General features: G+C 40.1%; 1 protein-coding gene across 4 annotated transcripts; it reads right to left on the reverse strand.

The window, feature by feature from the left end:
* Positions 1 to 46: 46 nt before the first annotated feature.
* ep300a (E1A binding protein p300 a) lies at positions 47 to 23611 on the reverse strand. 4 transcript variants are annotated; one of them, XM_060859161.1, is made up of 31 exons: positions 23163 to 23611; positions 20434 to 21038; positions 19428 to 19604; positions 18871 to 19168; positions 18177 to 18290; positions 17754 to 17960; positions 17504 to 17609; positions 17220 to 17354; positions 16740 to 16857; positions 15988 to 16171; positions 15749 to 15826; positions 15554 to 15621; positions 13647 to 13799; positions 12928 to 13356; positions 12588 to 12809; positions 12312 to 12477; positions 12004 to 12122; positions 11542 to 11781; positions 9847 to 9935; positions 7885 to 7965; positions 7654 to 7710; positions 7445 to 7522; positions 7293 to 7360; positions 7034 to 7184; positions 6649 to 6795; positions 6382 to 6495; positions 6113 to 6278; positions 5816 to 5983; positions 5567 to 5728; positions 5195 to 5473; positions 47 to 5042 (listed from the first exon to the last, which is right to left on the reverse strand). In XM_060859161.1, exons 1-31 carry the CDS (start codon positions 23254 to 23256, stop codon positions 2067 to 2069), a joined length of 8049 nt encoding a protein of 2682 aa, XP_060715144.1. In that variant the 5' UTR covers positions 23257 to 23611; the 3' UTR covers positions 47 to 2066. The 4 variants fall into 4 exon arrangements, with proteins under 4 accessions (XP_060715144.1, XP_060715127.1, XP_060715136.1 ...); XM_060859144.1 differs by having other exon boundaries at positions 7885 to 7995; XM_060859153.1 differs by having other exon boundaries at positions 15749 to 15838.
* Between the last annotated feature and the right edge of the window lie 1900 nt (positions 23612 to 25511).

A 25511-nucleotide genomic window follows, 5' to 3' on the forward strand; every position in this document is an offset into this window, starting at 1 on the left:
TACTAAGACTGGAAAAACCTAGAAAATGTAAAACCACCAAACACGATTTCCATTGGTACAAACATACTTTAATGTACAATTAAATAATTGGAAAAAATATAACCACAAAAATAACTTAAACATTTTTTGAAACCAGAGAATCAAATATTTTTGCTGCTCTCAGCAAGCACCAAAAACTGTTAGCAAGAGAAAAGTGGTCAAAACTTTAACAAAATCACATGGTCTTTGTCCAGTCCACATCTTTTTATCCTCCTCCTTCAGAAAAAAAAAAACAAAAAAATAAATAAAAGAAAGAAAAGGAAAGAGGAAAGAAAAAAAAAGGGAGGGGGGATCCCCACACACAAAAAAAAAATCAAAACAAAAATGTTTGTTTTGTACAGTGGATCATTATGTATATATTCATATATGCATGTATAAGACATTTAATCAAAACATTTCTCAGCAGTCCCCAAGTGGGATGTATAAGGTATGACAGTGTCATTTTGCATCACCATTACATCTTTTAAAAATTGTAATTTATCAGCTCTTGCTTCAAGTTTTTTTTTATTCCAAAAATTAAATTAAATAATCTCTCTCTCTCTCTCTCTCTCTCTCTCTCTCGCTCCCTCTCTCTATATATAAAAAGACAAGTATTTTTATAAAATAAGTCTCACACCATATTGCCACTTTTCAGGTCAGGTCATGCTAACTTTACCAGTTAAACTTGTGAAGAATTGGGGAAACCAGGAAATTTGAGTTTGCGATCTTTCATATTCATTTTACCTCTCTTACTATCTAAAAATGGACAGTAGGTGCCCTCCACAGTGTGTTTGTGTGCAATGTAAAGACAGAGAGAACCAGCAGTGCCTTGTTAGTGCACACATTTTCTATTTAAAAATAATATTGGTCTGACAAAACAACCCACCCATGAAATCTTATATCACCCATATCAAATCTTCATATTGAGCCTACATGCTCCAAGCTGCCCTAAAGGCTCAAGTCCCTTGAGCTTAAATGAGAAGGAAAACATAAATACAAAATTGTTGGACTTGACTATCCAGTTTCATTTACAATTTACTACAAAAAAAAAAAAAAAAAAAAAAAAAAGGTACTGAAGTCCAGAATTTCTTTAGACAGTAGGAAAAAGACAATTAAAATGCCAAAAGTCTGAGCATCAAAAAGCAGAGAGTCAGGAAAATAGTTTCTTCCTGTAGAGAGGAGGAGTAAGGACATCAAGTCTGTCAAGATTGCTTTCTTGATAAATCAAAAAGTTCCCTCATCAGAGTTTAAGATTCATGGTAGAAATTACTGCACTGTGTCCTATGATTATAGCACATATGTAGTGTCAGCAGTTCTAGTACCATTCCATTTATAAAAACACAAAATGAAAGAATGTAATACACATTCAAATGACCGGGTCTATGGTATTGGGAAAACCATGACATGCATCAAATGACAAACTTTTCCCATGCAATCTGTCATCGGGGGAAAAAAAGGGACACTGCGATTTTCACGCATATAAAGTTATCCATTTCTTTCTTGGAAATAGAAATACATAGATTACAAAATTGTAGCCACTTTAAGCAGAACATGCCAATAGTGGTCCAGTAGGGGGCCACTGTAGGGATTTAATCTGAACACAAGAACGAAGAAAAACAACTGCTGATGGTAGTTAACACTTTCAAAATGGGCACAATATTGAATGTGTATGGAGGGAAAAACAACAAAGATTTAAATGTTTTAACACTTTTTTCTCTTTAATTTTATGCATTTAAAATCTTAAAAAAATATTTATAAAAAGGCAGTCATCCCCAAAAATAGTACTTGTCAAATACCAAGGAGAATATTACCATCCTTTCACCCAGAACCCTTTGAACACAATTGGCTAAAAATATATATGCATATATTAACAGCAATAACTTACCATTCATTTAATTTATTAATTTGCTCATTTAATGTAGTAAATCTCCCATAGGAAGGTGTAGTCTTTTCATTTACATCAAAAATATTAAATAATAACACTAATGAGGGCAACAGTATATTTAAAAATTGCAACCCATTCCTGTTAAGTGTTTTGAGGACTAATGCTACATTAAATCTAATGAGCCGTGATTAATATTTGTCCCCATGTCTTGGTTGTTGCCAGCTAGCATGTCATTAGTTCCTTGCCCATGCAGGGGCCCCATTCCACCAAGCTGCGAAAGCATGGCATTCTGGTCAGACACAAAGGGGGATTGGTCCAAAGCATTAGTCTGTTGCTGTTGCGTTGGCTGCTGTGGTTGTTGTGGAGGTGCTACCATGCCAGTGTGATGTGAGGGAAGATGACCAGGGTGTGGAGAGCCTGTTTGGGGAGAGATGCGGTGCGGTGAAGGCTGGGGTTGCATGCGAGGAGATGGACTAGAATTCGGTGGTAGAGACTGGGGTCGCGGTGATGGCTGGGGTGACCGCACTTGGTTACTGAGAGAAGTGGAGAGTTGTTGGCCTTGTAAATGTGGAGACTGGGATATTGGTTGTTGAGGACTCATGGGATTATTATGATGAGCAGGAGAGCCACCACCTAGGTGCTGTTGCTGTTGCTGTTGGAGAAGCCTTTGGTGCAGTGATTGCTGAATAAGAGACTGGGAAGACTGAGAACCACATTGAGGGGGCTGTAGCTGCTGCTGCTGAAGTGAACTACCATCACTTCCTTGGTACCCACCCATGGCATTTTGTTGCTGCTGCTGCTGTTGTTGTTGCAACCTCTGTTGTAAAGCTGCTGCCACCTGCGGAGACATGGGTCCAGAATAATTCTGTTGCAGCCCAGCCTGCGGTCCTCCTTGCTGTTGCGGAAGCCCACCAGCATGAGCTTGACCTGGCTGCTGTGGTAGCATCCCAGGCTGGCCAAGATAACTTTGCTGCTGTTGTGTTTGGGGATGCTGGAACTGACTGAGGTTTCCCATCTGCTGCTGCTGCAGCTGCTGCTGCTGCAGCAAATGTTTCCTCATTAATTCTTTGAACTGGGGAGACATATTTGCCATGTTTGAGCCTTGACCTGGCATAACACCATGTTGCTGCTGCATATTCACACCCATAAGTGAACGCTGCTGAAGTTGTTGCTGCTGCTGCTGAAGTTGTTGTTGCTGCTGCTGCTGAAGTTGTTGCTGCTGCTGCTGCTGCTGAAGTTGTTGCTGCTGCTGCTGCTGCTGAAGTTGTTGCTGCTGCTGCTGCTGAAGTTGTTGTTGCTGCTGCTGCTGAAGTTGTTGTTGCTGCTGCTGCTGAAGTTGTTGTTGCTGCTGAAGCACGTTTGTGGGGGGCATCCCGGTCCCTTGGCCCAAGTGCATACCTGGTTGACTGCCCCCTGTATTTACATTTATTTGCGGGCTTTCCATGCCTGCTGGGCCTGCACCTCCAGCCCCAGGCCCACCTCTTCCAAGGTATTTTGGCACACGCTGCTTAACAAATGTTGCCATAAGCTGAGGATTTGAACGCAATATTTTCAGGACCTGTTGCTGTTGATGGGGGGAACTGGGGGAACGCAGAATTCTAAGAAGGTCTTGCAAGGCACTCTGAAGGAGACCTCCACTGCCAGTACCTGGGTTTGTAGCACCACCTGGGCCACCCATCATACCCATCACTCCTGGTTGACCCTGTTGTTGGGGAAGCTGATGCTGCTGTTGTTGCCCAGCCTGCTGTGGTTGTTGCCCAGCAACCATTCCTGCATGACCCATTTGACTCAACATTCCAAGTCGCTGCTGAGGGCTGATGCCCGGGGTTCCCCTCTGCTGTGGAGGCTGGAGTTGAGGCCCACCCTGTGAAGCTTGTGGCATTTGCACCTGAGGAGAAAGCTGATTTTGAGGCCCTCCTTGTTGCTGCTGGCCAGCTCCTACAACACCTTGCTGTTGCTCCATTTGCACCCTGGGTATAATGGATTGTGCCTGGGGGTTTAATCCCTGGGTCCCCACCATCCCTGCTCCAGGATTTATACCCATTGGGTTTGAGGTCTGATGGCCTTGATGCAATGTGTGTGGTGCCATCATCCCTGGTCCTTGATTCATCTGTAGGCTTTTCTGTTTTGCCAATTGCCTTTGAGTCTCTGCCACTCGCTGAATCTTCAGGGCCATTTCCAAGGCTGCAGGTGGAGGACCAGAGGACTGCTGTGACGGAAATGCTGACTGTGCAGGGACTGAATGTTGTTGCTGTGGCAGATTGGCTGGGCCCATGCCAGGTTTCCCCATAGACTGAGAAAGTGTAGAGGAACCCGGAGGTCTCTGCACATATGGAGGAAGGCTGTTGGGATGCTGAAGCTGCTGCACTGAGGGTGGCTGCAGTGATGGTGGTTGTTGTTGAACCACCTGTTGCTGTGGAGAGTTCATCATCCCACCACCACCACCACCACCACCACCACCAGGTAGCTGCTGGAATTGAATATGCTGCTGCACAATTCCTGTAAGTTGCTGCTGCTGCTGATGGGGACCACCTGCAACCCCAGGCTGGGGAACAGAATTTGGACATTGCTGAGTGGGTGGCTGTAAGGCAGGAGACTGAGTACTTTGTGTGGGGGTCCCAGGGCCAGTAGTACCATTGTTGCTGGGTGATGGCAACCCTTCATTTCCCACAGTAAGTGGTTGGCCTGTTCTTTGCATGCTAGCCACCCTTCTCCGAAGCATCTGCGCCTGCTGAACCCGGTGTTGTAGCTGCTGTTGACGCAGTTTCTGCTTGATGTTTAGGCAGAAAGGCACAGGACACTTGTTCTCTTGGCAGTGTTTAGCATGGTAACAACAAAGTGCAATAAGCTGCTTGCAAATAGGGCAACCTCCATTGGTTTTGCGCTTGCAGCCCTTGGTGTGTTGGACCACTCTTTTCATCTTCTGACAGGATGGAAGTGAGCAGTTGGCATTGCGGCACTGGCAAGCATGTACAAGGGATTGAATGCAACGCTGAATGCTAAGACGGCGTGAGTCACCAGGACTCTGCATGGATGCTGCAGTTTGGTTGTTACTCTCATCATCCAGACCCAGGCCCAGCTTCTCCATTTTGTGCTCATGACCCTTTATATTGTAGCAAGTGATGCAAAGGTCATAATCCTAGGATTAAAAAAAAAGTTAGTTTTGTGAACTTTTTTAATTTTGCCAATAGCATTTAAAAAAACATCAAGGATACATTTTACTCTGTTATAGTTATTTATTTTACTACGGTTTCTGGGGGCAAAACCAAAAGCCAAGCTAATATTCCTTACCTCACATACAGTGCAGTGGAAGCGTGTTTCAACATGGTGTTTGCATTCATTACATGTATACACAAATCGATCTTGGCTCTGGTTGTGCAGCTCTACTAGCATACACATGGAACTCCATTTGGACCGCCTCAATGATGAAAACTCCAGGTGTTTGTCCCGTGCCAGTGTAAGAAAAGCATCTCGCCCATCCATCAGGTCACATGCCATTAATGGATCAGGGTCCATGATTGGTGGAAGAGCATTGGAATTGGATGCCATCAGCCGGATGACAAAGAAAACCTTTATATATAAATAAATAAATAAATAAGGAAAGAAATTAGAACACAGTTTTCCCCTGTCAGTTAAAAACCTGATTTTCTTGTTCTCTCGTACCTCTTTATGCTTTTCCATGGTGGCATAAAGCTTTTGAGATAGGTCATTTGACACATTTGGCATCCCTGGTTTCTTTTTGTTGGCTCGGCTCAGACTGCTCTTGTTCTTGCTCGTCTTTTTATTGTTCTTTTTCTTGGCGTTCTTGCTGTCACCCTTTGTAGTCTAGGGGATACGAGTTAATATACAATCAAAGCGACTTAAGGGTATGTAACTTTATATAACTATGGTGAATTGGATGCACCAACTTACATCTACACTTTCAATGGAAGTACTGTTCTCCTCCCGTTTTCTCTCCTCTTCCTCCTGTTCCAACTCCTTAATGCTCTCTTCAAGCACATTGGGCCAAAAGTCACCCTCAAAATAAGGCAACTCTTTGGCACTAGTGAGACGATCCTCTGTGGCTTGCTTGAAGATGTCCTGCAAAAGAATAAAAAGGCTTTTTTTTGTTTGTTTTTTTAAATCTTTTTTTGTCTTTGTAAATATGCACCATTTAATCCAAAATAATTGTGAAAGGAGATAATTTACTCAAGACAAACCATTTCTTACCTTGTAATCATGTACGATGCGCTCTGCCACAGCTTTATCCAGCATTTTCTTGTACCACTCCTGTAATCGCTTAGGTTTGGGTATCTTTTGGTCTGCTGGGTGGCAGTGGAAGATGTAGTCATCTCCTTCACTGGGAGGGCAAGCCCAAATATGGCCTGTAGTAAACCTAAAATAGAACCAAAGAGTTCGAAATTGTAGAGTGGCAATCATGCAGAAGAGTTATTTTAATACATTTTAACATCTTCCCACTGAAATAACAATCAGCTTACCCTAATCTTTTGACATACTCCAGGTACCCAATAAGAATCTCATGGTATACTGCTGTTCTTAAACTCCGTGGCTGAAAAAAGTGAACACTGTCCAAGTAGGATATGTATACCCGTCTGTTAGGGAAGAACAGCATTGCAAAAATGTTTTTTAATAGGGGGAATATAATAATAATAATAATAATAATAAAATATAATGGAAAAATTTAGGTGCGCCTGCTACATAAATGAAAGCGGTAATATTTTCTGTATAATAAAGATTAACAGTACCTTTGATTAGGGTGTGGACAATCTGAGCTATATTCCTGCACATGCATGCCAAAAAAGCAGACATCTGCACCATCAATGTCCTCAAAGGCAAACAGAGCTTTTGATTTATATGGGAAGGACTCTGGCATCTCACCACTGTCTACAAATCTGAGAAAAAGGGGAAAACAACAACAACAAGCAAGCAATAAGTGTTACAGGCTACAAGAATAATGAACTAGACACACTAGTGGTCACTAGGTCACTAGTTTCTGACCTTCTCCCCACCTGATTCTTTTACCTTGTGATTATTTTCCAAGTCAAAAGAAAGGATTCCAAAAACATAGTAATTTTAATGAACATAACACTCATATCAGCCTTACATATCTAAGTTCCCAGCATCTCTCACCTGGATTTCATTCCTGGTTTGACTTCTACCACCTTTTCTGAGACGTGGACAACACGAACAGTGATTTCACCAGATTCTGGGTGGTTTTGTCGCTTCAGAAAGTCATTAACACGAACTTCTAAGTAGTTTCCCAGTTTAGTCTGGGGCAGCCCTAAATTATTTAAAAATGAATAAACAAACAAAATAAATTACTAAATTATTATGATAAGAGTTACATACACATGATCCTACTGAAAACCAAAAATGCAACATAACATACTTTTAGCACAATATTTATTCTCTCTCCGGGTTCTGTTGGATTTTTTCAGACACTCGCTACAAACAAATCTGAAAGAATAAGAGGAGATAGTAGTTAGATATGAAATACAATAAAAACAGGCAAAGTCATGATATCCAGTAATGTTGACTCACCCTGTAGGCCAAATAGTGTCGTTGTGCAGAACACAGATCTGATGCATTTTACGCCCACAGTCCATACATTCCACAAATCTACAAAGACATAAGATATGCTTTATATTTATAAAATTGATTTAACATCTTATTACCAATCATCTGCAATGCTTAAAAAAATAGAAAAGAAAGTCTTAACAGAAAGGGTCAGTACAATAATAAAAACTCACAACTCAGGGTCAAGTGTGTCATTCTTCTTCTTTTCAAACTGGTCCTTGTTAATTGATCTGGAACATGGATGAGCAGATTTAAATACTATGAATTCATACTATGAATGTTCTACAATTTCCTTTTCTCTATGACAATGTCAATAAGTACTGAAGTGTCATCCAATCAATCAACCTGGAAAAAAGTATCCTTTATGAAGCTAGAAAAGAATAATCATTTATGGAAGAACTCACGTCTGCGGCTGGGATGGGTCATCGCCTAGGGACACGCTTTCACCCTGGATCTCGTTGAAGCACTTCTCACAGAAGTGGTACCTGTCAGCAAGAAGTCCATATTTTGGTGAACTACACCATTCACCAGCACCACAGCCATTCAATGAAAGGCCATGAGGAGGCAGAAACCAATCAGTGCAGCACAAGGCAGGGCAGGCCAAGGGGGAAGCAGGCACAGATGAGGAGCGCAGAACAGGGTCATCGCCAGAGGAGTCAATCATGACGCACAGTTTTTGAGCAGGGATTTTAAAGAGGAAGGGATATGATGGAGATGAGATGAAAGCAAGCCATGGCAGACATGACATGTTGAATTACATATAAAGGGAGGTTTCAATAAGGAAGCAAATTAAAACACGAGACATTAGTTTAGAGGTAGGAATGGACAAATAGATAGGGATAAAGACAGACAAGACAAGCAGAAAGCCAAAGCAAAGCACAGATTAGCGTTTGCATGTGTAATGAGTAAACCATCACAGCTAAACAAGAGCATAATCAACTGCAGGGGAGGCTGGGGTGAGGGGAAGTATTTACAGACGCATGAGCACATTAAACATATACACAAGCAGCAGAAGAAAAGTGTCAGCCAAAAGGTTATATTAAGGCCGTCTCTCCTCATAGGAGTAACAAATGCATGTGAATTACACCTCCAGATCAGGGAGCAGTTTCATCTTTTAATATATAGTGCTCTTCAGAATTGTTGGTTCCTCATTACATGAGCAAAACTAAGTGAAGTCTACTTTTCTACTGTTTAACAAAAAAAGATATGTACAGTATTACCAAAATTGACACCCCCACAGAATATGTTCAATGCAAACAAAGGTAATATTCAAAATCACATGACGCATGTCATTATTTGTAATGTATTAATGTTTTCTGTTTTTTTATTTTTATGATTGGGTGCCAATAATTCTGAAGGGCAGTGTAGATACACCAGTTTAATAAATAAATAAAATCATATTACATCTGTATAAATCTCTGGGTAAACCAAACCACAATCTGACCATTCAAACTTCATGTCAAAATATTTCTGGGACATATCTTGGTTTATATACATCAAGTGTTCAAAGTAGAACCTTGTTATGTATTGTTTGGCTCGATATAAGGGTCTTGATGCAATATGGCAGCGAATCAAACAAGACATTCAACAGACTGCAAAATAAAGTATGCTATTAGACATAAAACGGTGCTTGTATTATATGGAGTATAAATCATATAGAAAGTCATAAAAAGGTTCTTTAATTAAGGGGTTTTTTCCTATTAAGATGATAGAGGAGATTGTTAAATAAAAAAGTGTGTTTTTTAAACAAATATACTAGCATATTAGTAATAACTAAAATATAATTACTAGTAACTTACAGTAGAGATAGCCAGTGAGTAATGGGTAGTCAGAGTGCCAAATACAAATATACAATACGCTGGCATAATGCATTACCACGAGCATGTAGAGATCACCCTTAAGGGGCAACTGGGCCACAGGTCTAGGACAATAAGAGCAAAGAATGACCAACAGCATGACCAGCTAAAAGCAGAATGGGAACATCCTTGCGCTTCAGACAGTGATAACACCCACTGAATGTCTAACCATGACTAACTCCACTTTAAAGCATGGTTTTTCTTTCATTAAATACTGCTAAAGATCTGAATGCATCACAATCATTCCAGTTATTGTGCTTTAACACAATGTTTTAAAATGAATGAAAAACGAAACGCAATGTACATTCATGCAATGCGTACCCAAAACATATCAAGCCACCACTGTACATAGCACTGTGATATTTAGCAAATTTAAATTTTGTGTATTGTTACACAATTATCATCTGTGGCATCTAACATTCTCTGGTCCCACCATTATATTATTATAATAAATATAAAACACTATTACATTTGTGCACGTATAGCAGCAATCTGGTCCATGTTCCTTACCTGTTCTGGTAACTAAAGTAAGCAGCATCTCGTGGTATAGTGCAAAGCTGCTTGCCATAGCAGCACAGAGTTTGAGGGGAGAATTCCCACTAAGACAGAAAAAGGTCAAGAACTCAAAATCATGAAACCATTTACAATAAATACATTTTGCAAAACAATTTATCTGTAGTTAAAGGAATTGTTATATTTTGGGGTGTCTGAAGTCTGAAAATCAGTTTTTAAACAGAGCATCCTTCTAACTAAATGCAGACTGAACTTACCATGAGAACACAGACTGTATTCAAATCAACACTTACAACACACTTAAAACCAGTTTTACACCCTCTGCTGGGGCGGTCATATAAAATTCATTAGCTGGTCCACTGGGCAGGTCAGGCATGCAGACAATGTTAAACATTTATGCCAGAATGGATTTTTTTTTTTTTGTCAATTCTCTGGTTGAACAAGCTACCAGTTTCCATCCCCGTTTTGTGTATTCAAATGGTCACTTTTCCTATGTTTGTTTCCAGACTTTGTCGGAGTTGAATGGCAGCATATTCTGGATTCTGTGCTTTCTAGGGCTGGGTATCGTTAAGGTTTTAACAGTATTACTACTCTTACCGATACTGCTTAACGGTCCGGTACTTTAACGGTATTCTTATTGGTACTTTGTGTTGTCTGTGTTTTTTCACTATGAACTTGGTCAAGGCTAAGTGGCAGTCGTTCACCATCTCCTCAGACATCCTCCCACTAGCTGCCAGGGTGAAGGGGCTTTGGGCTTGTCTTGGACCAGAGGTATTAGGAGGAGTTGGTTTGTTCATAGTAGCTGCAGCTTTTTAAAAAATAATAATAATAATAATAAAAAGGTTGCAAAATGTGGTCATTAGCCAATGTTAACATTTGATCATGAACCTATGTTCACATAATTAAGTTAATTATGTGTCTGCATTTCATCAATACAAATTAATTTCTGGATATAATTTCTAAATATTATACATTTGTTAATGCACCAGCATGAAAGCTGCAGAAAAAGGCTATTTTGTAAACTAACTTGAAGTGTTGTGCATTTAGCCAAATAAATGTTTACATACTGATTTTTCTTTATTTGGGATTTTAAAAACAAGTAGAAAATATGCTGAATGCATAACATCATTTCTCCCAAAAAAAATCAACAGTATTTTAATGTAAGGTAAGCAAACCAATTAGGGAGATTGTACATTTATTTTAAATGATGTGAACAACGTTGATTCAACATGATTTTAGCATACATACCTGACGTAGATGGGGCAACCAACAGAGACGAGCTAGCTAGGCAGTCGAAAACTTTGCATTTCTCTGTCTGCACATAATGCACTTTTAAAAGATGCTTTGACAGATTGCTTGTGTTTCCGCCCTTACATGCAAAAATCTTGTTGCATTTATGACGAGCAGAAGACCAATCTTTGTCTTCACATTCACACTTAGCTAACTAACTTAACTAACCCTGCTATTCCTCCAAATGGATACTATATGCTGGCTTTACTCTAACCATGTGCTGTGTGCAGTCTGAAGCCACTATCTCTGACCATGAAAAATGCAAATGTAGGAAAAAAGTAGAGTAAGTAAAAAAAAAGTAAAAAGATCAAAAACCTTTCGTCACCCAGCATGAGTGTAAAGTGTACAGTGGGAGCTAACTAGACATCTATTTATTACTGAGGAGACCATATTTGATCTTACCTTTCTGCCACAGCAATAACCAAGACTTTGCATGATAGGGTCTATCTCTTGCTCGAACACTTCAGCTAGTTTGGAGCAGTACTTGTACACCCGGGAAGTCTTGCGGTTGTAGAGCCAGGCATTGTTGAACATAAGCCAGATGTCATCCACATACTGCCATGGCTCCTGATACTGGCCTGTGTCAAGTTTGCGTTTTATAGTCGACAAGTCCATAGGATTCTTTACAATGTCAAAATAATCCTGAGGAAAATAAAAAGGATAAAAATTAACAGATTACAACACATTAACAACCTACATTACTCTTGAGCTCACAATAATTATAGACCAATATGTGAATTTGTTAGAATACAGATTAGCTCAGAAATTCATAACTGCTCAAATAAACACATTAATAAGTCATGTATAAAATCACCTTGTACTAAAACCCCTAACTGGTGTTCATGAGTGGTGAAAAATACATACAGGTATTCCCAAAAGGGATGGATCCACAGGCTGGCGGAAAGGGAGAGACTCAGGGTCCTGACGATAGAGAGACTCCAGTGTGGGCATTAGGGCCTGTCTCAACTCCTCAGGTTTGAAGACTGGTTGGATAAAAGGGAGATAAAATAAGCATGGAGCTTTAATGCATTTCATGCTAAATTTTCAGAGAGTGTCCTATTGTTGGTGGTTGCAGCAAATCATTAAATTCTACATCAAATCATCTGGGTACATCCTGTATGTAAATGACATGTGTGCTATTATATGTACATCCTGTATGTAAATGTTCTCACTTTTCTTTTTATTAGGTACAACAGCTGGAGTGCTGGTGGTGCCAGAACCAACATCTTCCTCTTTAGGCTCACACTTCAGTTCAGGTTTTTTGTCCTCCCCTGCTGCCATAGATGTTTCCATAGGAATACTTTTACATATCTCACTCGATGTCTCTTCCTTCTTTATCTATGGAAAGAGCAAATAACCTTTTATACTTACTGCAAGGAAAAAATTAATGCAAGTGCCTGGCTGCATCAAGCCAGTTTCTGCTCACAAGACATAACTATGGAATTTACCTCACGCTTTTCCTCAATCTTTATCTCTCCTTTGATTCCAGTTCTACCTCCCATCATTGACTGTTCCTCATCTGCCTCATCCTCCTCTTCCTCATGCTCTGCCTTTGGTTCAAGGGTGGCAGTAGCATCGGAGGGTACCTTCTGGGAGGATGCCTCAGAACTGCTGACAGAAGCAGGAGTAGCAACCTGGCCATCTACTGGCAGAGAGCCTTTCTGAGATAGCTGAGATATAAAAGATAAAACAAAATGAAATGCTGGTTATTAGAAATGCAGACCTGACAACACCTTGGAAAAAAAGTGCTGAATGTAATAGCAGTCCATTCAAGGTAGAAAAACTCACTGGAGTTGGAGGATGCTGAGACACAAGAGCAGTGTTTGGTGTTGATGGAGCCCCTCCTAATGGCTGCTGTAGCTGCATGGCTTTATCATTGTTAGCAGGCTGAGGTAGCTGCTGCTGACTGGCACCCAGGTTTAGGAGGGGCAAACTGGGGGTGTGAGGCTGTGGAGTCTGTGAACCTGGTAGGCTTGGAGGTGGTGTGAGGTGTGGAGTAGGTGTGCGGCTGCGTGCTGGAGAGGGAGAGCTCTGCCGGACAGCCGGACAATTGGAGAGACCGATAGACTGGGATGGGGTGGATGATGGAGGCCCTCCAACCCCATTATTGGGGCCTAGATTGCCCACAGACACCCCACTACCAACTCCCCCAACAGAGGCAGGCTGAGCTAAAGGACTACTGGTTGGAAGTGACGGTGGTGTCTTAATTGGAGTATGCTAAAACAAAAAGACAAAAGCATTTAGAACATCTGTAAAAAAATTGTATGAATGCAGTGCTACTATAAAATGTCTAGACCCACAACATGAGCCTTACTGTCTTTGTGTGCATGAGTATAGCAGCACATCAGTACAAATTATTAATGAAGGGTAGAATCAAGTATTAATGCAGATTCATCAAAACACTACATGCAGAGTAACAATAGCGGTGCAAAATTATGTTGTGGCTGTTCTAGCTCATGAAACTACAGCGTTTGCCTTAGCCTCCGGATAAGAATTTCCTTCCTTACCTGAGCCATACCACCCTGAGGGCCGGGCTGTGTCACACCAGCCGGCCCACTAGAAACCACAGGACTTGAAACTTGAAACTGGCCAGATGGATGATACTGATTTTGCATTTGTGCAACATTAGGTGGTGCCATCCTTGTAGGCCCCATAGGCATCTGAAATAAAGAAAAAAGAAATGACAAGAAATGACAATCATGATAAATGAGCTATGAGCTCCGCCCAACAGGAAGTCGGCCATTTTGGATTGTTTTATAAGTGCATGCGGTGAACCTTTAAATACTCCTCCTAGGGAATTCATGCGATTAACATCAAACGTGGTGAACATGATGCCGAGACGTTGCACGTGCTAAATTGCGAAGGGATTTTTGATATCTCGAACGGTGCTGCCATGGCGAGGCGACAAAGTTATGGCGAATTCAGAGAAACAGAAAGTGTCTAATATCTAAAGCAAAAAAATGTCTTATTGTGATGACACGCGGTTTGTATGTTCGGCCAAGGATTCCGATCGCATCAATGTGCTTATTGTGAGTCCCGGGTATAGCGCCACCAACAGGCCCCAGGAAGTGTGTCAGTCACAAAGGTGGATTTTTTGTCAGCTGCATGCGGTAAACTTTTAAATACTCCTCCTAGGGGATTCATGCAATTGAGACCAGACTTGGCCACCATGACGTAGAGATATTGCAGATGCGAAATTGCGAACAGATTTTTGATATCTCAAACACTGTTGCCATGTCATCGTGTCAAAGTTTACTTTTATTTCAGGCATATTTAAGGCTTTTGGCGTGCTTAGATTAACTTGAAATTTGACACATACATCACATTTGTCAGCTGTTAAGTGTGGACAAAAAGGTCAGACAAAAGGTGCGTCTCTTAAGTGCCCCCATTTGTCTAAAATGTGGGGTTTCATTTACCTACAGTCCCCAAATGGGTCAGTAACAACATAAAATAGTCCACTGATATTTACCCACTTGATGCACTTGCCCACCGTGCATTGTTTTCTGGAAGGCACCGTACAGCGATAAAAAACGTGCGAAGGCCCGTCATCGCTGCTTGCAGCTATATTTAAGAATTATACCTTGGACTTCAAGAGAGAGACATCCTAATTGACACTACTATGTTCGCAAATGATAACTAACAAAAGCATATTTTTACAACAGTCTCCAAAACTGTATGCACGTAAACCCTATGACAGTTTGATTTCTAAAACAAATCCTTAGGCTGCAACATGGTTTGAATATCAAATAGCATTAACCAAACATTTTTTTTTGCAGTTTAGCAACATTCGAAGAAAGAAGCAAAAAAAAAAAAAAAAAAAAAAAAACTTTTTTTTGCTTCTTTCTTCGAATGTTGCTAAACTGCGCAAAAAAAAAAAAAAACGGTTGGTTAATGCTATTTAATAGTATTATCCATCCGCTTGTAGGATATCCAGGTGCGTTTTCATTCTGTGAATCAAAACGCACCTGGACATCCTACAAGAGCTACATGAAGCAATCACTTCAGCATGGACCAGAATCTCAAAAGAAATGTATCAATCACCTTATGGAATTCATACAATGAAGAATTGGGTTGAGAGAGCAAATGGAGGACTTACTCAGTTATACAATTCCACAGCACCCCTAAACAAACAATATTCACTCAGCGAACCCTCACACAAGCACTGATAATCATTTATAACTGACCATATCCCAAAGGTATTGGTAGAAAAATGTAGGAAAAGCTTTTCGGAAGAGTTATAAGCATTTAAAATTCTCCAAAAGACTGCCTTCAGTTTTTGGACACAGAACAATGACACTTTAATGGCTTCCATGGACAATCCCTACTGCCATGTACATTAGGTTTTGTTCCAGAAAAGGCCTGACCTAACTTTAAGATTACTAGTACAAGAAGCTGGGCTCATCACTTTACTGACCTGGTTAAGTGGAAGAGGAGGAGTGGATCTCTGTCCCAAGGGCTGCATTTGATTAAATGGGTTCATTCCTATCCCCAAAAGAAACATTTAAATGAGTGAATTTGTATTTAAAATGTTACTTTTCAACATTTTAAACTGAAAAAAAAATAAAAATAAAAATAAACTGTGGCTACAGTTAGCATCTAAGGCACAAACCAGCAGGGTTCTGCATTCTGTTCACAATTTGGTTTGGTCCAGTGGGCCGCACCATCAATGGATCAGATAGAGGCCCATCTGCAGAGAAAACTAAGAATTGATTAGGCTCCATCATGATGATGAAAGTAAAACTAATGAAATCTCAGAATATGAATCTTATTGTTCACCTTTTAAGCAATGTTCACACTGCAAGCTGTACTTGCACTCTAAAAACAAGCACTGGTGACTAGCCTACTTACTTGGCGGAAGTCCTGTTGGTGGCCCTTGCTGCCCCATGCCAGGCGGTCCTTGCGGCATCCCAGTAGGAGGCATTCCGGGCTGAGTGGGCATCATGCCCTGTTTCTGCAACCTCATGCGACGCTTCTCCTCCAGCTCCTTCTGTATCTTGTAGATCTTCTCTGCCAGCAAGTGGTAGTACTCTGCCTGCAGGATGAATTAAAGAAACTCCTCAACACCCAGAACTGACACACATACTCATTTAATATACACCTATGTTTGCATAACCAAATATAAACATCTTTTTTCCTTTGCACATTCATTCATTTTAACCCTACTTTTTACACATTTCACTTTACTGCTGCCAACAACTACAGCTGTTACATGCAGGCATGTTTACAGATGCCCCCTTTTTTTGCACAATGGTCCTTACAGTCTTTATATTGATCGGCACTATTTTATCTATCTATCCTGTAGTACATTTTATGGTCTGCCTACACGGTCATTTGTCTTGCACTGTTTGCACACCATGTACTTTGTGTGGATACGCTAACTTAGCCTTAGCGGAGTGTTATTTTATGTAGCACTCTCTTGTTCTTATGTAGCACGAGGCTCCTGAACAAATGTTTCATTTTTCAAATGTACTGCATCAACTATATATGATTGAAATAACAATAAAAACTTTTTGACTTGACAGTTTTTGAAGATAAGACCATAGCTTACTAAAAAAAACACCAGACAACACAGTAGGCATGGCTGACAGAAGAAATGTTACCCTGCTGTTTGCAGATTCATACATGTCCCCCTCTACTTTACGAGCATATGCCACTAGATTCTCCATACGCCGGTCCTTCAGTGCAGCTGGATCTGGGGTAGGAAAAATGGCCTGGACACTGTATAGAAACAAGCAGAAACACCTTAATGACTTTTTCATTGTTTTCAATGTTTCACATCAGCAACATCTTTAGAAGTGAACAATTTAACTTCTATTATATTTTTTTTGCCCCCGGAATATATATAATTTTGAAATTTCCCATAGCCTGGGTGCATGACCTAATGCACCAACTTCTGTTATAACATCATGTGTTATTACATTATGTGACAATTAGCCCTGTCAGTTAGGACTCAGGCAACTAAAACATGGGACTGGGCAAATGTGCTGTGGCTTTCGCTGGTCTGGTGGGCTAGCTAAATAATTAATGCTTTGTCAACCTCAGACTTTAAAAACAATTTAATAATTATGAAAAATGCATACAGTTTGTGAACAAGATGGTTCCGTAGGTCCTGGGTGATATCTTCATGCCAGCTCTTTCTCATGCCAGCAGCAGCAGCTGGAGTGGCCACAGGCATAGAGCCCATATTGCCCACACCACTACCATCATTCAACAGACTAAAAGCAAGAGGGTTGGAACACATGCATGTCAAAATGTTTAGTAGAATGTAGTAAAATTATAAGTCACAGGTTTCTAAAATCATGATACAGTGATTTAGTATAGTCTAAAATGATGATATTCTAAAGTAAGTGCTTGATTTGCTTACTTTTGAGCATTTAAGTTGACATGCAGCATAGGATCTTGAAGAAGGTTAGATGGTTGACTCTGTGGTTGGACACCAACAGCCCCATTCACACTCATTGGGTTCCCACCTGGTACAGCAAGTACAGAAACTGATTTAAAACACGTAGAACTATTTTTTCCCCACTTATAAACCAAAAATTTTAGTTAAACTTAATCATCCTGTAAGAAATGTGTTAGGCCCAATATAAAACAGTCTAATTAGGAGCACTTACCCATAGTGCCAAGTGGCCTAGGTGTTTGTTGGGCAGGCTGAGCAGATGCCTGGTTACCCTGGTAAGTGAGTCCCAGAGCTGCATACGCTCTCTCAATGGAGCTGGGGTCTATCTGACCTGGAGTGTTAAGATTGGGAGCATTGTGTGGGCCACCTGGTGCAGTACCCAATGCAGTGCCTAAACCCACATTACTGGTGTTTAGTAGGGCTGTGGTTGGGAGAAACAGGAGGAAATGTTTTACTAAACTGCATGGCAGAAATTGTAATAGATATATTTATTCATACACAGACATGTTATGCATTCCTATATTTTAAGCAAATTTAAAAATTGGTGTTGGACAAATAATCATAACATACACTTTACAAGTTACCTAGCACACAGACAGAAAGAAGAAACATGCAATGAAATACTAAGCACACTCACACTGTTGATTCCGCTTATCGCCTGCATTCTTCAGTGGCAAACAAACAGGGCAGTCATGCCGCGTACAGTTCTTCCAATGTGAGATTATCTGTCGCGATGAGGCACAGTGTGCCACTGTATATCAGAGTGAGAAATATTTGGTATAATTAAATATAAGGAGTGAAAACAATGGGATTTACACATATGTAAAACTAAAAAAAATTTTAGTCACTGAATAATCAGGGTGGACAAAGAGTGCATATATAAATAAAACAATCAGGTGATGCTTTTCATATGTATTCATAAAAGTTACCTAAATATATCTATTAAAATAACATCCAGTTGTAAATAATTCTATTTTATTTATTACTTACAGCTGTGCATGTGCACCTGAAGGGGAAACGTGTGTCCTCTGCTAGCCAGCAAGTCACATGCACACCAACCAGTCAAAAAGAAATTCAAAACGACAGACTAAAAAAGTTTATAGCCCATGTTGAGAATAAATGTGTGTTTTTCAGCTACTTGCAGACAGCAAACTGTTTTGCCCTCAAAACTGCTAATAATACCTATCCCTATAAAATTTAATTTTTTTGAATTTTTTTTTCTGTCTTTTTTTAAGTATCTGTGCATACGTTTATATTTTAAGGGAAAAATAAATATTACGTAAACCTACTTTGCACACTCACAATTCACACATAACCCTCGTTCAACCTACCCTGGCAGGATTTGCCAGCCTGGCAGTGAGTCATGTGGTTGAGGACGTTCTTCATAGTGCGGCAGTGTGGCAGATTACACTGGCGAATCTCCCCATTAGCCTGCTCCCTCCGCTGGCATTTGTGGGCATGAAGCAGGAGAACCAGCTGCTGTTGTATGAGTTTGCGCTTTTCTGGATCCGCAGTTGGAGGAACTCCTGCTCCTACTGATGCGGCTGGTGATGAACCAAGCCCTCCCTGTGAATTGGGTACCATCCCTGCTGCCCCTCCAGCACCACCAGCTGTTGACTGCTGTCCAGCCTGAGAGAAAGAAAACAGGAACAAAAATTTTAGTGCTGTGGTCACATACGCATGTTGCAAGACATATGCAAATCCACATGCATTAAAGTACATGCTTAATTACAATTTAAATTGACAAATCTTTTTTAGTCATCACTAACATTTATCAGTGGCACCACTGTAAGCCAGTGGAAGATATGAGGTCAGTTTTTCATAACTCCTTTAAAGCATAATAAAATGTGTGGAGACCGTTTAAACTATAATAAATCTACCCACTCACCATAGATGGCATGCCTGGCATGTGCTGAGTTTTTTTGTCCATGTTGAATTGGGCCAAGCTGTTAGGTAAAGCTGGTTTGTTCATGAGTTGTGGTGCAAGCCCTCCACCACTCAGATTCTGACCTGCATTTGGATTATAAGGGCCTCCATAGGTGTTTGCACCGCCCATCATTCCCATCTGAGACCACATGGTGGAGAATGAAAACAAAAATATAAGCTCACAAGACAGACAGAGATGAGGATTAACATCTAGAATGTTTAATCTTGAAGCTATGATTGAGTATCATTTATCATTTGCCTTAACAACACATAACTAGAGCATCAGACAAATATTTAGCAGGTGGCAATGTCCTAGTCTGGACTCATGACCTAGTACGGTCAGAAACCATTTGTCTCTGTATCTCTAATTCCAAGCGTTATCAATATATTTGATATAATAAGTCCTGGAAGTGTGCACTGGTTTGGAGTGAAATTTCACTGAGCTTGTACATACCCTGATGCAATAACATTTTAGAGATTTTCTAAATGCATTTAGCAAACAGTCCTAAAAAAACGAAATACATTTTATTTTATTCATTTAAATTGTTCTGTAAATTAAGTGCCAAACATGTCCATACCCATATGTGCATCTCCTTCTAGAAAACTACTGGAGCATCTAAATGTTATGTATTCAGTGATCACTAGTAAGTACACTGACTGTTTGCTATTGCTGAAAGAATACAGGCTGCCAATTATGCAATAATGTCTGATTGGTATTTTGTTTGAAAAGTCTAAACTTTTGCTAAACATATTGTTTATACCTGTATTTTGTACCTGTATATTGTATGTACATTACATACCACCTGAATTGAGATTTCATTCGGTGGTTGTGGGAAAGCACATACAGTGGTTAAGAAAGAGTTACCCAAGACACAAAAGAAAACACCACCAAATACAACAGGGAAGTGAAGTTAAAGGAAGCAGTGAAAACTACCACTACTGCTTTTGTACCCCCAGGACTAGCCTACCTTGTTTAATGTTCCAGGCTGCTGTGCTCTCAGTCCACCTTGGGCCCCTGCTGCCTGCTGTTGAAGAGTCTCTGCCAGAAGGTTACTGTTACTGCCCATGCTTGGATTGGGGTAGCCCATTCTGGGAGTCCCATTCATCATTTGTCCTCCCATCATGCCTTGTTGTTGAGGTGTAGGGGCCCCAGTCTGCTGACCATTACCTTTCTGAGGTACAAGCATAGTTCTATTCATGCCAGCAACCATCCCTGACATCTGTTGCTGAGGGGACATGTGCTGCTGCCCCTGAGGCACCATGTTCTGGGGACCTGGAGATACCTTCATGCTGCCCATAAGCCCCATAGATGCCCCAGCTGGACTTCCTCCTTGCTGCTGTTGCACTGCTATAGGTGGTGCTCCTGATCGGAGCAGCTCAGAGAGTTGTTTATGTTTAGCAGCTGCATCTTGGCCAGCATTGCTAACCCCTCCAAGTCCACTGACTGCTGCTCCACCTCCACCCAGACTGGTGTGGAGCTGCCCAAGGTCTCCACCATTTGACACACCTAGCTCAGAGGAGTTGATAAGCTCATCCGGCAGATCATGCTCCAGGTCAAAGAGTGAACCGAAGTCTACAAAAAAAGGGGGATTGTTATTGTTATAAACAACTATGCCTATGAGCATGTTTTTTTTCTCCAGTGTGTAAAAAATGTCTCTCAAATCATCTCTCCCGGGATTTGATTGGGTTTATTATAAAAGCATTCATGTATACGGTTAACATTAACAAATGCATAGTGCAAGCTGTAGTCTGACCAAACACAAACTATTTCATGAAGATGGCTTCGCATAAACACATACTGCTATGAGGAGAAATTCTTAAGTCTACTCATCAATCCATCAATAATTTAATAAACCAGCCACCATTCACATTTAATAAAGTCCTGTTTAACTTGTACTGGGCCTTTCAAGTCTTTTTTTAGTTCTTTATTTAATCTTTTTGTTTTATCATAAGGGATTATTGAAGTAATGCTTAATAAAAAAAAACAAAACCATGCTGATAAAAATACAGTGAAGGTGAAAATGTTTACTTTTGACAATTTGAGAAGAAATACAGCCTCTGTATGTCTAGTTGCACACTGACTGTGTCTTTGAAATGTTATAATCCATATACAATGTTATTCCACGAGAAGATCCTAAATAATAGGTAGGATGTTAGGAAATCTCCAACACGTGAAAGAGAAGTGAGATGCAATGTTGCAACCACTTGGCGAACAAGCTCTAAACTTATAGCCATCATATATTTTGTTTGTTTTTCCGCCCAAAAAAAACAGACAAAATCATATGCAATACTTCAATCTTACGTGCATCCCCACACCAAGTCCACAGGGGCATTAGCGTTATGGCTGAACAATAAAAACAGACGCAGATGGGAAGAAAAAAAATGACCGAAGACAATCACGTATTTTGCAACAGCTAGCTAGTGGTTTCTGTTGTATCATAGCCAGAGCAGCTAATATATATTTATGACAAACATTAGGAATAGTCGCTAAATATGCTCATTCACTACTTGAAATGTTAATAAACCTAATTCTGTCGTGTTTTAACAATACGACGACAAAGCCAGTTAGCAAACTAGCTAACAATGCCAGGGGGGAGTCGGAGTTCTAACAACTGGGCCTGAAGCTGCGGCATTTATAGCTATACACCGTTCACACCAGCTAGCTGACCAGCTAACAATATTAGCTGCCCTCTTAGTTAAACACATCTCTGCCACTCATAACGAACAAAACGCCAAAGACTGTCCCAGATGTTGTTTGTTAAACAAATACTAGAATCCTAACTAAAATGTGTCTCCTACACCCGACGTCGGCTTCAAATTAGGTCCAAGTTTTACGCTCTTTAGAAAACAAACGCTTAGCATTAGCTAACTGGGCTAATGAGGGTTGATCTTTGTCGATTGTTAGCCAACAAGAGATGAGCTTTGATGTAGCCAGTTAGCTCTGTCCGTGAATCGTTCAAATATAAACTTAACAACGATACATTCATTACTTATGGTTTATTGTGATCTACTCTTCAACCAGACAAACGTCTGTTATAATCATGACAAACATCTGCGAATGTAACTTCAAGTTAATTGTTTCATGTAGTCAACATATTTTAGCCCAACTAATTATTCTCATTGGCAAACTAAGAGAATGCAATCAAAGTTAGGCTAAACGTGTTTGTTTGGAGCTAGCTAATGTGGTATCCTCGCTCAACCAGACCATTACGCCTGAAGTGTGCCGAGTTTGTCACAACACAAATAATAATAATAATAATAATAATAATAATAATAATAATAATGATATAAAAACATTAAATCAGGCATAAAGCTACATATTTGGCGTCTGATTACTATGTTTGTGATCCGTTGGTGCAAAAATCTGTGAAACAGCACTCCCTAACTACGAGATAAGCTGAACGCTAATGTTATTGCCAAATAACTAAGCTAAGCTAGCAACCAATGGCTAACTCGCACAGTGTGTGTAAAGCTGTAATGACATGCTAGGCTAACAAGCTAGCCCCGTAATGTTCTACGTCGTTAGCTCGCGTATTAGCTGCGTTTGTTAGCTACGGCAAAAAAAAAACAAATCATCACACGCTTTTCTGCCCGACATGACAATACACACACGGACAAAAACAATCAAAAGATAGGTTAAATATCTAAAATGATCATGTCTTTAATTATTTGCGAGATAAAATACAAATATATTTACCATTTCCATCGCTAGCGGAGACAGAAAGTGCCGGAGAGGATAGTTTAGGCCTCTTGGCTGAAGGCGGGCCAGACTCCAGAACGTTCTCGGCCATATTTTTACGAATTAAAAAATATATATCCACAAAAATAGGCGTTATCGCCTATTAGTAATCCTCGTCTTTTTCGTCGCCTTAAAAATCCGACTTTTCCCCCTCCTTTTAGGGACGAAGGAGGGGAAAGTCCCGTGTACAAAATACTCCTCTTTCCTGGGTTCGCCTCTCGATTTCAGCTTCAGCGTATCAACCCCCTCCCCAGCGCGATTTTTGTTCTTTATAAATTTGTGCGAGCGGAGGAGGAGGAGGAGGAGGAGGAAGAGGAGGGGGAGTCGCCTTCAGACCATCAAAAGACACACGTACAAGCCCCCTGACCCTCTCCTATACATTAAACACACCCGCTTCCACATTTTGTTCGTATTCCCTTTTTTGTTTTGTTTTGGCACGACGCTTGTATGACGTCCACTTTAACCTAACGGTTAGATAAAATATTAATCTGATGACAGTGTCGTCTTTATGAATGATTAATTCTGAATTATAGTTATAGTAGTTTTTTATAACATGGACAATAAGTTGTGTTCTGGGTGCCTCCAGTTATTAAAACTATTTTCAGAGTTATTCTATATTTATTACTGAGTTCTTATAGTTAGCAGCCTGTATGAATGGTTTAAACCAAACCTCAATAAAACTTGCGTTTTCTGTCAAATGAAATTCCAGGAATTATTTTGTCTTTGGATGCAATAAATACCAAATTTTGTAGTGAGGGGGTTTGTATTTATTGTACATTTAAAGGGGGCCCTGGCTGTGAAAAGTTTGACTAAACCTTGGCTGATCGACTACTTGTCATTACCTTAAAAACTGAAGGATTTTCAAAAACATGACTTATGTACAACTCATTATCAAATTCACGGTAGCCATTGTGTTGTGTCTCCTGTAACTGTGATTCTTGGCCTGATTGTCACTTGGTAACATTTGATATCTTACACAGACATCGTTCCTACCGGTTCTGTCACTTACACACTGCTACCAGGACAATGCTCAGTGATCCACAAATATGTAGAGACATTCAGCAATAATACAATGTTGGACTGATGAAAACTGTAATGCACAACAAAAAGAATTTATCCACTGATATCACATGTTTGTGTTGTCATTGAGTAACAGTAGAAGAACCTTCCTACTGAACAAGTGGCCTACATAATCTAGTGACCTACACAAACTACATTTAGCAGATGCACTTATCCAGAGCAACTTTCATTATCTCATTTTTATACAGCTGAGCAACTGAGGGTTAAGGGCCTTGCTCAGGAGCCCAACAGTGGCAGCTTGGTGTAGCTGGGATCGAACTCACAACCTTCCAATTGTTAGCCCAACACCTTAACTACTAGGCTACCATTAACTACTTACTTTGTAATGAAATATTATCTGCATAATAATAGTTAATTCAATAAAAGTGTTTAAATATTTTTCATTATTATCCATGCACTTACGTTTATGGATCCCAATGATGTCATCTATATTATCAAATATTGACATAATGATTAATGCACAGTTGACATGACATGACATGACAGCTGTCAGTATGACACAGTTGACATAATGATTAATGCAAATAATTAATTCTATTACTTTTGTATATATGTACAAACAGAATAGAGTTAGAGAATTTCAGTTAATTAAATTTACAGCTCATAATTGCTAAACTCCATTATGGAAACTATAAACCTGACAATGGTGGTTGGTTAAGTGTAGGTTAATTAAAAATATTAATTAATTGAAACAAGGTATAGTTTTATAATTCATTAGACAATCTGAGTTCAAAACTGGACAAGCCATTAGGACAGAGTACAGAGGACAAAGATAACTTATTCCAACAAAATATGACTGTTTGCCACTTGATATATAAAAAAACAAAAAACGCTGTAATGACTCGGAGCTCCTCACCTTAGGCAGAATGATTCATTCAACTTTAGTAGCTGCTTTTTCAGGGTCAGGGTCCCAGTGGATCCAAAGCCAATCTCAATAACAATGCAGGACAAAAAACCCTAATAGAACCAGGGCCCTATGGAAGATGACCCACACACATGAATGATCAAGTACCAGCTCAAGTTATATTTTGTTATAAGTCCAGCAAAAAATCCATATAGGCTCATGATCTAGAAGGCCAGAATTGCTTGGCAAAGAACATGGAATCAGTCAATAGAGCTCAGAAACGCAAAGAGTTGGAAACCCCTTGAAACCCCTTGTAACCCCCAGAGTTAGAAACTTTGGGGTCATGTTTTTCGATTCACATATTAACAGTGTTTCCAGGTCAT

This window comes from Tachysurus vachellii, chromosome 2 (assembly GCF_030014155.1).
Source record: "Tachysurus vachellii isolate PV-2020 chromosome 2, HZAU_Pvac_v1, whole genome shotgun sequence".
Taxonomy (NCBI): domain Eukaryota; kingdom Metazoa; phylum Chordata; class Actinopteri; order Siluriformes; family Bagridae; genus Tachysurus; species Tachysurus vachellii.